Source organism: Ictalurus punctatus, chromosome 8, assembly GCF_001660625.3.
Source record: "Ictalurus punctatus breed USDA103 chromosome 8, Coco_2.0, whole genome shotgun sequence".
Taxonomy (NCBI): domain Eukaryota; kingdom Metazoa; phylum Chordata; class Actinopteri; order Siluriformes; family Ictaluridae; genus Ictalurus; species Ictalurus punctatus.
In genome coordinates this window covers 20,864,652-20,881,358 of record NC_030423.2, presented here as the reverse complement: position 1 = coordinate 20,881,358, position 16,707 = coordinate 20,864,652, and the positions used below count along the sequence as shown (strand labels likewise).

Below are 16,707 nucleotides of genomic sequence, written 5' to 3'. Positions count from 1 at the left end.
AAGAAGCACATCAGAAATATTTCAGTATAAACAGGTTATGTGATTCAGGGTGGAGATCTTTCTGTTCTACAGTGGGTCTCTTGCACAAGGTGTTTCAAAATTATTAACCAGCAAAATTCCTTTAGGCTTCTGTCTGAAAAGTCACAGCCTTACTGCTCCAGGGTCCTGGGTTCATTTCAAGATTACCAAATCCAGATTACTAGTGCTCTAATTCATATTAGCTATATAAAAAACAACAGGTAGATTAGCCAGCATGGGGTCACTTTAAATGTTTTTATTTGAAGTGACAGAAAACAGCACAATAAAGCAATATAAACATCTTCCTACAAAAAACAACCAAATCCGCATTATTCACAAATACATTGTGCATATTTTGAACACACGTTTTAAATCATAAAAAGACTAAATGTCCAATAGTTACCTAAATAAGAACATGCAGAGTTCTTCATGTGTGGAAAGGAATAAGGGATGCAATTGTTAGAAACTACTTTTGACTGGTTCATCTCTAATGATCGTGTCATTGTAATTAATATACAGTGACAACAGATCAAATGAAATATATTATTTTTGTTTGATATTGACAGCTGTTTGGGGGATTATTATTTATGGGGTCAAAATTTATTTTTTCTTTTTTTTTTTACTGTACTACACTGAAAGGCTTAATTGGTAGCCTAATGTATACTTTATCTACATTATCACTGTAACAGTTAAACAAATCAAGTGTATAAATAAATGTATATACTGCATGATACAAACGGTGTAATATTTGACCAGTTTTAAAGTTTTATGTTTTGTTCCTGAAATCCTCAGTGAATCCACCCTTCTGCTGGGATCAGGATAATCCTGATTTTTTGGATTACAGGTATCCCAATCCTACTAAAACGTTTTGAACAACACATACTGAAGGTTTGATCCAGCTCAAAAGCATGATTGGATCACATTATCTAATTTGATTTCAGAATCCTTTTTTTTTTTTTTTTTTAGTATTCTTTTGAACAACCCATTTTCAAGATTAGATCCAATCCGATAGCCAAAATCCAATCAGATTACTTCTGAACAACTGGGCCCTGCTCATGAGGCTATACCACCCCAATGACAAGAAAAGGTGCAGTGTAGTACTTTGAGAGTAATATTAATATGTACAAAGTTCACAAGCTTCACAAATGTTCAAAGTTCACAAATGTTTGTAAGGCAAGGACTTCTTTCTTTTCTTGCACTGTAAACGCTGGATTGTTTCACATCCATACTGTTTTTTCTTCTTCTTTCTATTCATCATTAGCCCGCTAATGTTTCCTGTTCTCCCTGCAACCACTCCCTTTGACTCCACAAGCTGTGCACTGCGTGAAGAGGATGTACTTTTAGATCCATAGCCGCACATTAACACTTATCTGACACATTTCAGGCTTGTTTGTTTGTTTGTTTTGTGAGAATGAGGATTCGAAGTATCGCAAAAGCAGCGTGTCTTCTGGGAGCTTTTGCACTTTTGTTGTGCACGATGTTCTATGTTATGTTACTTAGTAATCAGTCTCTAGACCTCCTTCCGAGGCTGGAGAGAACAGCTGAACACACCATCCTGGACAAACTGGACGGACTTGAGCGTCAGATTAATCAAATAGGTGAGTTTGTTGAATTAGAAATGAATGTGTTTGAATGCACATTTAACTCACCTTCTTTACTATGCACGTCCATGGTGTGTTAACCTACCTACATGTCATTGCATTACTACTAAGGTTTTTTTTTTTTAAATTGTTATTATTATTATTATTGTTTTTATTATTTTTTATTTTTTTTAATGTACCTGTGTCAGGTGTGTAGCCTAATTATGGCTCGGTATGCCGCACGTGCATTCAGTTTCAGAACGAAAAGCTGTTGCAGATTTCAGTACTGCTGCAGTAACATGTCGTAAAAAGTCTCTGAAGTGTTTTTTGGAGACGAATTTAAGTCGGTTTGCACCATATACAAGCTCAGCCTGTACAGATTAATGAAATCTGTAAATTAGCTACATAAAGTCTTGTACTTTACACCTGGAGGGCAAATTGCAGTGAATGAGACATTATTATTATTATTATTATTATTATTGCACCTGTTAGGGGAGAGTGGGGTCAGTTGTATCAGCGCTACTTCCGGTGCATTCAGGTCTTCCTGGGAAGTTTGTATACGAGTTGGGAAGTCGTAATTATCACGACAGGTGCGTTCAGGTGACTTTGTAAGAAGCAAGATGGCGGTGTATCTTCTCTTAATTACAGCAAGTTTTTGTTTTGTTTTTTAACTCCTAAATGAAGAACAAAGACTGTGCATCAGGTGTGTTTTGCTGTTTTTTGTTTGTAATCCTTTTATGAAGCCACTGTAAACTTTATCATTACATATTATGTTGTAATCGTACAATGCTATTGTATATTTATGCAGGGAATTATTTATTGTTTTATTGTAAATAAAGACAAAGACATGTTAAGTAATTTGCTTGTATTTCAATAACTTGCTGCATGTAACAAGCACCTAGTAACTGCAATCAGCTTCTGAGACAAGTAAATATTCAATTTAAACAAATTTACAGATGTTGCATACATTGATTCCACCATGTTTTTTTTTTTTACTGACACGCCCCCAAATTGTTTACAGTTATTCATTCATCAGGATTTAACATGAGATATTTAAGGAACTGACACATGACGCAAACATGTGTGTTCATAGAAAATACGGAAAAAAATTCCTGCGGTAATTTTATTGTTGTTCAGTTGGGGGGGGGGGTTTCCGCAATGAGGAGACATGTAAAAAAAAATAAATAATAATTATTAATGCACGCATCCCTCTGCTAAAATAATCCAGTCCGAATAGAACTAAATAGTGGAAAACATTTATGCACCCACTTACTAAAGGTTTTAGCAAAGAAAGTACTTCATCGGGTGCAAATATAGTCCGTTCATAGAAGAGTTCTTGACTATATGTAAAACATATAATTATGTCTCCCACAGACACGGGATGAAATTTGGTACCATTTTGATCCTTTGATTTAATTCGATATATCCTTTGATTATTATTTAACATAATATGGTAATTGTTTATTATGAATAGTTAACAGAAAAATGTGTGTGTGTGTGTGTGTTAAAAAAAACTGGAGCTTTAGAATATTTTACTGACAGATTTTTTAAAATAAGTATGACAAATGTTACTACTAACTCCTGATATAAACTATGTAAAAATAAATAAAATAAACACTTTACTTTTCCTGTCCCTCTGTGCAGGAATGCCTGGTTTAGTAAATGAGCAAGGCTAAGCCAGTCCTGCCTTTCAACAGTATAAAGCCATCAATCCAATGTTGGATCCACATCAGATAATTAGCTTTTAACAAATAGTTTAAAGTGGATTATTTTGGACTTTTGTGGAATGAAGCACAATAGCACCACCAGCAGTCATAATAAAAATACACCGAATGGTATAAAGAAACGAGAAAGCGACACTGAGACTGAAGCCTTAAAGGTGCTGAGGATGATTCCATGATTGCAGTGCCATTTAGCCTTTGTACGGTAACTTGTAAACATGCATTTAACCACTCAGAAATATACTACCTCATGTATATATATATATATATATATATATATATATATATATATATATATATATATAATATATCAGGGTTTTTCTTCACCTCATGTGTAGTAAAGAAATTGAGCTCATGCAGCTTCCTGAAAATGTGACTTGGGGTGAATATGTATGTTATATATAGATATCAGGGTTGAGTGAATGTTGTGGGGCATTACAGAAATGTGCATTTTTCATAACCTATAATGGATGACTTAGAGAAAAAATATGAGCTTTCTGATGGACTCACACACACAAATGGATTTTATAATGAAGTATTTTAATGATTATCTTTCAAGGTAAAGTGTAGACCTTGACACACACAAATGCTGCTGTCTAAGTGCTGTAAAGGTTTTATTAATGTTTTAAGTTACTTATCAGAAATATGCATATAGGTTGTTGCAAAGGGTGTATGCAAAGCTGGTATATATCAAGATGTTCTGTGTTGTTTCCACAGCTAAATCTTTGCAACTGAGCATGCAGAAAGTCTCACAATCTATCGAACAGCAGCCGGCAGTGGAGAAGAAGAAGCCACTAGTCAACAAGTTGTTCCCAAACTCAGAGCTGTTCAAGAAGTGGGGCGATGAGCTGTCTAAGGAGGAACAGAAGGATGCCGAGCACTTGTTTCAGCTTTACGGCTACAACGTGTTTCTCAGTGACCGAATCCCTCTGAACAGGACAATACCGGACACCCGAGACTTCAGGTAAAATCCTGCGTACATGATACCTGCTTACATGTGCATTTTACCAGATTACAGGGGGTTCCCTAGGGGTGAGACATGACACATTATATACATTCAATTCAATTCAATTCAGTTCAATTTTATTTGAATAGCGCTTTTTACAATAGACATTGTCTCAAAGCAGCTTTACATAAATATCAACACGTTATACAGATATTGAAGGTGCAAATTTATCCCAACTGAGCAAGCCACTGAGTGGCGACAGTAGCAAGGAAAAACTCCCTAAGATGTTTTAAGAGGAAGAAACCTTGAGAGGAACCCGACTCAGAAGGGAACCCATCCTCATCTGGGTAACAACAGATATTGTGAAAGAATTCATTATTGACTTATATGAAGTCTGTATGGCCTTAGAAGCAGCCGTAGTCCCAGCAGTCTGAATTGGAGTAGATGAGAGCTCCATCCAGAGGCAGGAAATCCGAAACGGATCAGGCAGGTCCGGAGATCAGAAAGGATCAGGATCTCTAGTATCTCCATAAAAGCGTGTGTGACTCGACAGAAGGAGAGAGGGAGAGAAAAGATTATTAGGACTGGGAATTAGCATAATAGAAAGTCTTTTCAGGGTAGGCTTGAGTAAACAAATACGTATTAAGCCAAGACTTAAACACTGAGACTGTGTCTGAGTCCCGAACAGTAATTGGAAGACTGTTCCGTAACTGTGGGGCTCTATAAGAGAAAGCTCTTCCCCCTGCTGTAGCCTTCACTATTCGAGGTGACAAAAAATAGCCTGCATCTTTTGATCTAAGTAGGCGTGGCGGATCATAGAAAACCAAAAGGCCGCTTAGATACTGTGGTGCGAGACCGTTTAGTGCTTTATAGGTTAATAAAAGTATTTTATAATCAATGCGAGATTTCACTGGGAGCCAATTCAGTCTTGATAAGATCGGGGTGATGTGGTCATATCTTCTGGTTCTAGTTAGGACTCTAGCAGCTGCATTCTGGACTAACTGGAGTTTGTTTATGTTCCTACTGGAACATCCAGACTGTAGGGCCTTACAGTAATCTAATCTAGAGGTGACGAATACATGAACTAGTATTTCTGCATCATGTAAGACCTAAGAATGTATTACTATTAATATTATGTATTCGCAATATAGAATGATAGAAGGAAGCCAGCTTAATAAAAATACACAATAGCAAAAAAAAAAAAACCTCGCACACCCACACACAATGTATTGCAATTGTGTTTTCGGAGATTTGGTAGAAAGTGTCCAAATTCATCACAATTTTTGTTATTATTCACATACATTTACTTTTTACCCCCTTAAATACTGTTGATTTGTAGGAGGTGAGTGTGAAGAAATGCTTCTCCTTTCAGTCAGTCAGTTAGTTAGCTGATTTACTGAAGCAAGCTAATGTTACCTAATAAATATTAATGAGCAGTGGGCGAAGTTCGTGAAAAGTCAGTGTACTAGATTTTCTAAATGTATACGAGGGTATGACTTTTTTAGAGTAAAAAAAAAAAAATCACTTGATACTCTGAAGAGCAGTGCAAAAATACTTTGAAAAAAAAAAACTTTTTATACATATAAATACTAATATAGGAATAACGTATTATATTTCCAATGATATGTTTTCTGTAATAATGTTTCCATAATTACTAAATACAATAGACATGACAAAGAATGTGAAGTGACTCTGTGAGTGTATATGAGTGTTTCTAGGTGTGTGTGTCTCTGTGTACACCCACATAGCTGTCCAAAAATGTGGTGCATGTTATATGCATTGAATTTACCCTGAAATCTAATTTACATGAAAATGGCCCGCATGCCGAAGCCAGAGGACAAAATTGAAACATGTATTTCATTCATTTATTTTCAGTAAACTTTTTATCCTATTCAGGGTTGTGGTGGAATCTCCGTTTACCCCGGCAAACACTGGGTGCAAGATGGGAGAATTCACCTTGAATGACGGAACCATTCTCACACACGCTCAACGACACATTTGCATCTCAGGGCGATTTATTATAGTCTGAAATAATGCACTGATCCGAATTAAGCTTATGGTGGATCGGTGGTACAGTGTGTAGTGTTGTCGCCGCTCAGGACCAGGGTCCTGTGTTTGATTCTGAGCTCGGGTTACTGTCTGTAGAGTTTCACATGTTCTCTCCGTGTTTGTGAGAGTTTCCTCTGCAACCCTCTGTTTCCTCCCCATCCCCAAAGCATTCCAGTAGGTGAACTGGTGACTCTAAATTGCACCTCTAAAGTTTGTTTGTGTGTATGTATTATGTGTGATTTCCCATCCAGAAGTTATTCCCACCTCATGCCCTGTGTTCCGAGGTTAGGCACTGGATCTACCATGACCCTGAGCAGGAATTTCAGGAACTGAAAATGAATGAATGAAGGATATGCTGGAAAAGTGGCAGTATGATTGACGTGATAAGGAGTCAGATTTTAACTCCTACTTAAATGCTGATAGAATTAATTAAAAACTCTGTAGTAGACCCCTGCTGATAATCACATTCCTGATAGGTGTGCTACGAAGGTGTATCCGGAGCAGCTCCCGTCACTCAGTGTGGTTCTGATCTACCTGAACGAGGCTCTGTCGATCTTAAAGAGAGCCATACACAGCATCGTTGACAGAACGCCTGCTCACCTGCTCAAGGAGATCATACTGGTGGATGATCACAGCACTAATGGTTCGTAACTACAGTGGTGTGCAAAATGTTTTTATGAACGTTTAATGCATGTGAGGTTTTTCAAGTGTTCCTTTATTATCACAAGAATCATTTTAACTTTAAGGATACTTTCAGGTCTCCTGCAGTTCGTTTCAGTTTGCACTCTTTGGTCATGTTTTTGTGTCTGTTTCTTACATTTATTAATAAGAGTTTGTATTGAAGAAAAAGATTTTCTTGTTTTTATACCCTTCTTCAGCTCTGTGTAGTTAATATCCCCTGTTTCAGGCATTGCTGTAGCTGCTTTGCTAATTTCTCCTAAATCTTAACACGACTGCTTACTGTACTCAGCACAAAAAAAAAGAAGAAATGTCCCTTTTTCAGGAGACTGTATTTTAAAGATAATTTTGTAAAATCCAAATAAGCTTTAGAGATCTTTATTGAAAAGGGTTTAAACAATTTTTATCATGCTTGGTCAACGAACCATAAACAATTACTGCACCTGTGGGACAGTCCTTTAGACGCAAACAGTGTACAGGCGGTAGATAATTAAGGTCACAGTTACAATAACTGAGGACACTAAAGAGACCTTTTTACTGACTCTGAAAAACACTAGAAGAAAGATGCCTAGGGTTCCTGCTCACCTGCGTGAACATGCCATAGACCTGCTGCAGGGAGGCATGAGGACTGCAGATGTGGCCAGAGTAATAAACTGCAACGTCTGTAATGTAAGACGCCTGAGACAGTGCTACAGGGAGACAGGAAGGACAGCTGATCGTCCTTGAAGTGGAAAATTACATGTAACCATGTGTGTCCCCCAGACATAATGGAGAACTGACAAATACCTTGGTGGAAGAGTGGAGTAACATCTCACAGCAAGAACTGACAAATCTGGTGCAGTCCATGAGGATGAGATGCACTGTAGTACTTAAAGCAGCTGGAGTCCACCAGATACTGACTGTTACTTTTAATATTGAACCCCCCCCCCCCCCCCCCCCCTTTGTTCAGGGACTCATTATTCCATTTCTGTTCATCAAATGTCTGCGAAACTTGTTCAGTTTATGTCTCAGTTGCTGAATCTTTTTCATGTTAATACAAATATTTACACATTAAGAAATTTCCTTGAAATAAAAGCAGTTGAACGTGAGAGGATGTTTCTTTTTTTTGTTTTTGCTGAGTATACTTGACGTTTTGAGAACCTTAAATACCTTAAATAAGACGAAATGAAAGTGGTATAATTTGAGTTACTGGAAACCTTACTAAAGTGTCTAAAGTTTAATAAATGAATTGGACCATGTGTAGGGGGGTTGCAAACTTTTGAACTTGCTGATAAAAATAACGTATTTAGTGTCATTTTCTGTAAGGTATTTAAGGTATAAATGAACATGTTTTGTAGATACTGTAAATAACAGGTACTTTTATTTATTTATATTTACATGGGGACGTATATTTTTAAAACTCAAATGTTTTTCCATTGAAAGTGTATTAGTATGAACAGTGATCCTGCAAGCGTAGCCAGACCCATGGGTCTGTAATGTTTACATTTTGAAAGGCAAACTGAGAAGATGATCTTAACTGAACACAGTCTGTTTTTATTCATTGTAGATGATCTGAAGGAAAAACTTCATGAATTTATTGACCAAGTTCATCAACAGAGGCCGGGATTACTTAAGAAAGTGACCCACAGAAAGAAACTGGGGCTGACACAAGCTCGTATTTCAGGATGGAAAGCAGCTGTCGGCGATGTGGTGGCCATTTTGGATGCCCACATTGAGGTGCATAAGCAATGGTATAAATAACTCTTACATGTATAACCATGTTCGTACACTTTACACAAGTGCCATGGAATTCTTAGTTCACATAGGCAGGATCTAAGGAATAAAATACTTGGGGGTTTGATTGAAAAAAAACACAAAAAAAACAACATCTGGTTGGTGTGATGTGGCTCAATGTGAGGCGGAGTCACTGTTACCACCCTGAAGATGATTATTTTCCGATAACAGCATGCCCTGAAGTGCTTGTCCTCTTATACCACAGCAATTTATCAGCGATTATATATTTTATTTACTGAAATAAATTTTTTATTCACAGTTTCATATGAAAGCATTTCTCTCTATGAAGCAGTGTAAAACTGCATGACCTCATTATTATCACCTTTTATTCTATGGTAGGATTTACATTTGCATTAAGTCTTTAGTATCAGATCTCAGGCCATAATTTAACCTTTGTACATAATAAACATACAGAGTGAAATATTATTTGGTACACACTACTGTTTAAGTGTCTTGATTCATTTAAGTTTCCTTTGGTTTTAGGGCAGAACCGCTGCTGGCCAGAATAAAAGCGGACAGGACGGTGTTGCTGTCTCCGGTGTTTGATCGGGTGGAGTACGACACACTTGAAGTGAATCCGTACTTTGCAAATGCCCATGCCTTCGACTGGCAGCTGTGGTGCATGTACGAGTCCTTCAGGCCAGATTGGTATCAACTTGAAGACCCGTCCAAACCTGGGAAGTGAGTGATACTTATTTAATCTTTTACGATAAAATAAAATCTATTTACTCTGTACAAGGCTGCATTTATTTATATGCTATGTATTTCCAAAATGCAATGGAGAGCACTTCATTCAAATATGCAGGAAGTAAGTACTAAAACACTTGTGTGCATGCTGTAATTGGAAAATAATGAATGAGTGGGGGTGGCATGATGAACAAGTGGGAGAGTATTATTTTTCCTATAGCAGCACGTCTAATGTGGTTTATTCCTCTTACACCACAGCAATTTGCCAATGATTACAATAGTTTATTCACTGAAGAATGACAGATTGTACTTTTTATCCATTTCAATTTACATTTAATGTTCCACGAAACAAGTTACTTCCTGTTCTCACTTTGATATAAACGTGTGGTTCTCCTTACAGCTGGCAATACTGTTCAATCTACAGTTATAGAAAATTAATAAACACCTTCTGACAAATCAGACATTTAGAATTCATCAGTGCTATAGTATAGGCCTTGAACATCACTGTATAAAAGTTGTGTATGCATGTTTCCTAATGGTACTGTGATTATCGACAGGAGCCCTTCCGTCATGGGAATCCTCGTGGCTGATCGAAAATTCTTGGGAGAAATTGGAGGTTTGGACAAAGGAATGGAAATTTATGGAGGCGAGAACGTCGAGCTCGGAATACGAGTAAGCTGTTACTGTTATGTGTGCTTGCTACTGTAGCGTTTGAAGAGTACTTAAAATATGGTGGGGGTTTTTTTGGTTGTTTTTTTTTAACTAGGTTTGGCTTTGTGGAGGAAGCATTGAAATCATCCCGTGCTCAAAGATCGCTCATATAGAGAGAGCACACAAGCCCTACGCACCAGATCTAGCCGAGCCCATGAGAAGAAATGCGCTAAGGGTGGCTGAAATCTGGATGGATGAATATAAGAGAAATGTTTATGTAAGCTGGAATCTCCCTCTGAAGGTTGGTTGTAGTAAGCTTTGATTGTTCTTTAGACATGATATAAACATGGTTTTAGCATCTACACTGTTGAGGATCTGCTCAGAATTAGGTTGCTGAAGAAAAGCATGTGTATTGAGTTGACTGAATGCATTTCTCAAGTGCGAATTTGGACTGTGTGTTAGTTACGACTGGCTGCTTCTCTGCCTAGACTTTTGGTGTTAAACTCCGCTTTTGCTTTATTAGGGTAAATCTGAAAATCATTGCCAAAAATTGCAACGCTGGGGTTAGAAGACAGGTCGGCAACATCACACAAGGATAATCCATGATCAGAAGTCAATGTAGGAACAAGAATTACAAACAAACAAACAAACAAACAAACAAACAAATAAATAAATAAATATTGTGTGTGTGTGTGTGTGTGTGTGTGTGTGTGTGTGTGTATGTGTGTGTATATGAAGAAACAAGAATCCAAGCTTGGCTGGTCAACTCCAACCAGTTATTTGACTTCTGTTGGAAACTGGTTGCACCAGAACTAATATAGAATTCACAGGAAACCAGAATGAAAAATGAAGTAAATGGTAGTTCACTGCACTAGAAACAATCAAATAGAAAAAAGCAATAGAAGAAGTATACCTCACTGTGGAAATATTGCACTGAAATCGTTCTTGTATTGTCTTCCCTTTTTTCCATGTACATCTGCAGATCTTCACTTACTATTGTTTTTTATTTTTTCCCAAAAATTCATGTTGTATAAATTAAATTGTATGATGTCACACCTCACTGGCACCCTGTCCAGGGTGTACCCTGCCTTGTGCCCCATGCTCCCTGGGATAGGCTCCAGGTTCCCCGAGACCCTGAAAAGGAGTAAGCGGTAGAAGATGGATGGATGGATGGATGGATGTCACACCTCAAACTTTTCCATTTTGCTTTTAGAGTAGTTCTGATTTTGTTAGAGTTTGGCTCTTGTCCTACCCAGCACTACCCAGTACACAATTCAGTGTTGAATGATATAAATAAACTAAGATGAATATAAAGTGAAGCGTTAGAGTGAAATATAAAACTGGTTAATCAAATCTCCTTCAAACTCTTCCCATTCAGGATCATGGAATTGATATTGGGAACGTGACTGAAAGAAAGAAGCTGAGAAAACAACTTAAATGTAAGCCCTTTAGCTGGTATCTGAAGAACGTGTATCCTGAGTTAGACACCTGGGATGATCTACTTGGCTACGGCACAGTAAACAACATTTAGTTCCCTTTTCCATTGCTTTTTATAATCGAGAAAATATAAGTAATACACAAGAAATTAAATACACAATACTTTTATTTTATTTTATCTTAAAAAAAGTCACTGATCTTTTATGGTTTGCTTTTCTTGTCTTTAACAGATACAGAGTGGCCTCTTAGAGAATAACTGCATTGATCAGGGTCCTGTTCCGGGCAGTGTCCCTGTCCTCTATCAGTGTCATTTCCAAAGCCCTCAGGTGTGTGATTTCGCACACTGTCACTACTTTGAAAACCTTTAAAGGCTGTGACACACCAAGCCAACTTTAAACTTTTAACTAGTGCCATCCAACGGCAGCTAATGATGGCATCACGTCTTCTGTGGAAAGTTGCATTTGAAAAAACAAAGGCGAAGAAATGGTAGCCTGTGCGTCAACAAAAGGAAGAAAACTAAGCTCTCTGAATAAAAATATGCTCCACCCAGCAATGTCATATTGTACAGTGTCTATAGGATGTGCACATGGACGAATGTAACTTCCAAAAAGTGGATGTTCTGTTGAGTCGGACACTGACGTTGCCTTTAGTGATTCATGTCCAGCAGAACACAATATTGACTGAGTTTGTCAGTTAGTTGGATGGGCTGTGTGTGTGCATGGATTAGATATTCTTGTTTGGATCTTCCATCTCAGCAGTCTATATATACAAGTCTTCCAGTACAAGTGCACTACTTTACAATACTCTTCAGTGCATAATTTTGTTGCTTTGCTCACTTTAGTTTCTGAACTGATTAGCTCAGCTTAACAGCCAATCAGAGAATTCCTTCTCATGCTATCCGCTTGTACCGTTTCAACTGCAGCTGACAGGAACAGACCAGAGCCAAAATGAAAGATTGTGAAAACTATGAGTGAGAGTCGGCTTGGTGTGTCCTGGCCCAGAACCCTATAAAGAAGGATCTAATACAGTCTAGTAGTCTAATACAGGACTATCACTATTCATGGTAAGTGATCATCTACTAACACATTTCTTGTGCATATAGCACTGTTACTATAAGAGTAATGGGGAACTCTACATCGGAGGCATCAAATCTCACACGTACAATAATAATCGCTGCCTGGTGGATCCTGGCGAGGGAAACACACCAACACTGCATGACTGTAAAATAGCCAAGGAGAAAGGATTCCATATGCACTGGGACTTCAAACAGGTAATTACTCTTAAATTAGTAATTGGCTTTGCACAGCACTGCTAAATGTCAATTAATACATTGAAGACATTTATTTAATATTTATTGAAGGAGTCTCCATTGTCAGCACTTTGGCGAGGTCACTTAGTATTGCGATAATGGTCAATTTTCTGATTAACTTCAACATGTTTAAGTGTTTAAAACACATTTAAAATGTTATAAATTAACCAGGCTGTGTCACACCACCCCATTGTGGAATATTGTCAAGTCAGGAATAAGTTAAGTAACAAAACTCTAGAACTATTGTATAATGCTGTATCTTTCTTTACCAACAGGGACATGCAATAAAAAACAAAGACACACGCAAATGTCTTGAGATTGCCCAAGGAGAGGATTCATTTTACCAACTTGTCCTTCAGGCCTGCAGTGGGCAAAAGTGGAGAATACAACACGTCATTAAAGAGTTTTAACTGCCTCATGACAGCCATATTGATCAAATGACAACAGAGGAAATAAAACTTATGGAATGTTGGCCATCATTGAGACTTCTCATTGAACTCTCAAGTAATGGAGCAATGGTTGACTTCCAGATGTGAAGCAAGGGCACGTTCAGATGGAATTTTCAAACTGGAAGGACAATTGCTGCTAGGCAACTGGAAGATGCATATGTCTAACAAACTAGCTGACTGACTGGGATTAATGATTTAGCTAGATCCCATATAGGTGTTAAGTCTTTTTTCTTTTTCTTTCTATCTTTTTTTTTAACAGAAGATGTAAACACAGAGTGACTGTGGAAACAAGTCAGAAATATCAACACTTTCCTCAGTTTTGTTGTTAATTTACTAAGACTCTGTACACCTAAAACTACACTGTAATACACGTAGCATCAACCAAAAATGGAACTTTCAAGGGCTAACCTTTACTGAGAAACATGGACAAGGCATCACAGCTGGTGAACTTGGAGCAGTCAGAAAATTGTGACGTCAAAAAATTAATACGACACGAATGGGATGTTCATGCGGAACCTCCATGTAAACATGAATACATGGCTGTTTTGGACATGAACATAATACCGTTACCAGATTTTGTTCAATTTTTTTGTTTACAGTTGTCATCATTTTTGCATTTATTTAAAAAATCCTTTTCCTGCATTAAGTTGTTTGAATATTTGAATTTCAGTCGGATCCACATGTATTTGGACAGTAACACAATTTTTGTACATTTGCCTTTGTACACAACCACAATGGATTTGAAATTAAGCAATCAAGATGTAACTGAAGTGTAGACTTTCAGCTTTAATTCAATGGGTTTAAGAAAAATATTGCATTAAGCATTTAGGAATTACAGCCATTATTTACATAGTACCTCTATTTTCACAGGCTCAAAAGTAATTGGTGTTATGACCCAGCTAGTGCTGTGTCTGACAGTTGACTGATAAGCAGTTTCATGGCCAGGTGTGGTCTCTTTCCTTGTTATTTCATGACAAAATAAGGAGATAAAATGTTTCCAAGCATTAAATTTGCATTTGCTAGCTGTTCATGAGAACTCTCAATGTGCAGTCCAAAGAGGTGTCAATGAAAGTGAAGGAGGCCATCATTAAGCTGGAAAATCCCCCAGACCTATCGGAGAGATAGCAGAAACTTTAGGAGTGGCCAAATCAACAATTGCATTCTTCAAAAGAAGGAATGCGCTGTTGAGCTCAGCAACACTAAAAGGCCTGGAAGATCATGGAAGACAACTAACATGGATGACCACAGAATTCTTTCCTTGTTGAAGAAAAACATTTCACTACATCTAGCCAAGTCAAGAACACTCTTGAGAACGTAGGCTTATCATTGCCAAAGTTTACAATTAAATGAATGTAAATACAGACAGTTTACCTCAAGACGCAAACCACCGATAACACTCAAGAACAGAAAGGCCAGATTAGACTAAAAAATGCCTTAAAAAAAGCCTGACCAGCTCTGGAACAAGAGTCTTTGAACAGATGAAACCAAGATCAACTTGTGCCAGAATTATGGGAAGTGAAGAGAACAGAGAATGAAAGGAATATGGTAGAGGAGGTGTTATGGCATGGGCATATATGGCTGTTAATGGAACTGAGTCACTGGTGTTTATTGAAGATGTGACTGCTGATAAAAGTAGCAGGATGAATTCTGAAGTGTATAGAGCTATAATTTCTGCTCAGATTCAGTCAAATGCTGCAAAACTGATAGCACTTCACAGTACAGATGGATAATGATCCAAAACATACCGGAAAAGCAACCCAACACCTTCCAAAGGCAAAGAAATAGGATGTTCGTTAATCCCTGAATCAGTTAACTAACCTCAACCCAATTGAGCATGGTCTGTAAAAAATGGCTATAATTCCTAAACAGTTAATGCAATATTTTTGTTAAACCCCGTGAATTACACTTCAGTCACATCTTGACTGCTTCATTTCAAATTCATTGTGGTGGTGTACAGAGGCAAAATTACAAAAATGGTGTCACGACAGTATATACACTGGGCAAATGTGTTGTAGTAAATCTGATCCCACAGTGCCACCTGCAGTTCCAGGAGGATTAAGTTTTCCAGAGATCCCTGACCCTGGAGCTTCACCTGAGATTCCAGGAGGATTCACCTTCACAATGGAAACGTTTCCCTATAAGACTAGAAGGAAGACATATCCGCTAAAATCCCACAGTTGTCTCTTCGTGTTACAGTACACATTTCTAGTCTTATAACAATTACTTATCACTCTCATTTTGCCAAGCAGATCCTGTAACAGTGTTGGTTAATTCATAATGCTGGTTAACATTAGACAATTTAAAATCCAAACTCAAAAACTGAGGTCTGTTTTCCTATTAATATATGCAGCATATATAGGCCAAATCCTTAAATTCAGTGTTAAGCAGTCAACCAATTTCAATAAACTCTTAAACACCTACACAAGGGACCATCTAAAGGGAAAAACTAAACATTTTATAATTGGTTAAATTATTTCAGATCATCACAGAGTAAATAAGTAAGTAAGTAAGTAAGTAAGTAAATAGCATTATAAAAGAAATTTGAGTCCGAAAAAGGGTCTTATACTCCAAAAAATGACAGCAAGCCAAAACATCTTGAAAGTCAAATGTATCTAGTATTTCCTATTGTACAATTTTGATAAACCAAATATATGATTATTAAACATATTTGTAGACGTCTCGCTGTCATCAACGATGGTTGTCCTGGTCCAGATGCAGCAAATCAGACACAAACCATTATACCACCACCATGGTGGTGGTTTCACAGATGTGATAAGTTTCTTATGCTGGAATGCAGTGTTTTCCTTTCTCCAAGTATAATGCTTCTTGTTAAACCCAAAAAGTTCTATTTTGGTCTCATCCGTCCACAAAACATTTTTCCAACAGGCTTCTGGCTTGTCCATGTGATCTTTAGCAAATGCAGATAGGCAGCAATGTTCTTTTTGGAAAGCAGTTTTTCAATGGCCTTTCAAAACAAGAACTCAACCCCAACATTTACAATCTGATAGCCAGAGTGGACCTGCTGGTTTTATTGTGCTAGAAGCTTTGTTAGGAATCATAACTAATGTTGCGTACAATAAAGAGTTACCAGAGAGTAAATAAAAATGTTAGCTAATGTTATTAAATGCTAAGACTTTTTTGTTCTCAAGCAAGCTAACAAAATCAGCATCCATTTAATGCATTAAATGGATTAAATGCTGATCCTGTTACTGAAACAATCCAAATGCATTTCCTCCCAGTAAGGACATGGTTAGAGAAATATATTGCATGCATTTAAATAAAAAACAAACTCTGAAGCTATGTAGATAGGTAACAAATTATTATTATTATTATTATTATTATTATTAGTAGTAGTAGTAGTAGTAGTAGTAGTAGTAGTAGTAGCAGTAGTATGAACTCCATAATATTA

The 16,707-nt window shown here is 37.3% G+C and overlaps 2 protein-coding genes across 4 annotated transcripts in view; both read left to right on the top strand.

Annotated features, from left to right (window-relative positions):
* The first annotated feature begins 1,005 nt into the window (after nt 1-1,005).
* Nucleotides 1,006-16,234, top strand: LOC108268952 (probable polypeptide N-acetylgalactosaminyltransferase 8). 3 transcript variants are annotated; one of them, XM_017474335.3, is made up of 11 exons: nt 1,012-1,616; nt 4,037-4,283; nt 6,791-6,957; nt 8,539-8,722; nt 9,249-9,446; nt 10,010-10,124; nt 10,219-10,404; nt 11,482-11,619; nt 11,771-11,866; nt 12,643-12,810; nt 13,125-16,234. In XM_017474335.3, exons 1-11 carry the CDS (start codon nt 1,430-1,432, stop codon nt 13,257-13,259), a joined length of 1,821 nt encoding a protein of 606 aa, XP_017329824.1. In that variant the 5' UTR covers nt 1,012-1,429; the 3' UTR covers nt 13,260-16,234. The 3 variants fall into 3 exon arrangements, with proteins under 3 accessions (XP_017329826.1, XP_017329824.1, XP_017329825.1); XM_017474336.3 differs by lacking the exon at nt 1,012-1,616 and adding an exon at nt 1,672-2,301; XM_017474337.3 differs by lacking the exons at nt 12,643-12,810; nt 13,125-16,234 and adding an exon at nt 12,463-12,632 and having other exon boundaries at nt 1,006-1,616.
* Nucleotides 15,993-16,707, top strand: part of LOC108268951 (probable polypeptide N-acetylgalactosaminyltransferase 8) — a 15,910-nt gene continuing 15,195 nt past the window's right edge. Inside the window, 1 exon segment of the mRNA XM_047157276.2 lies at nt 15,993-16,050. Coding sequence (XP_047013232.2) covers nt 15,993-16,050 — 58 coding nt within the window.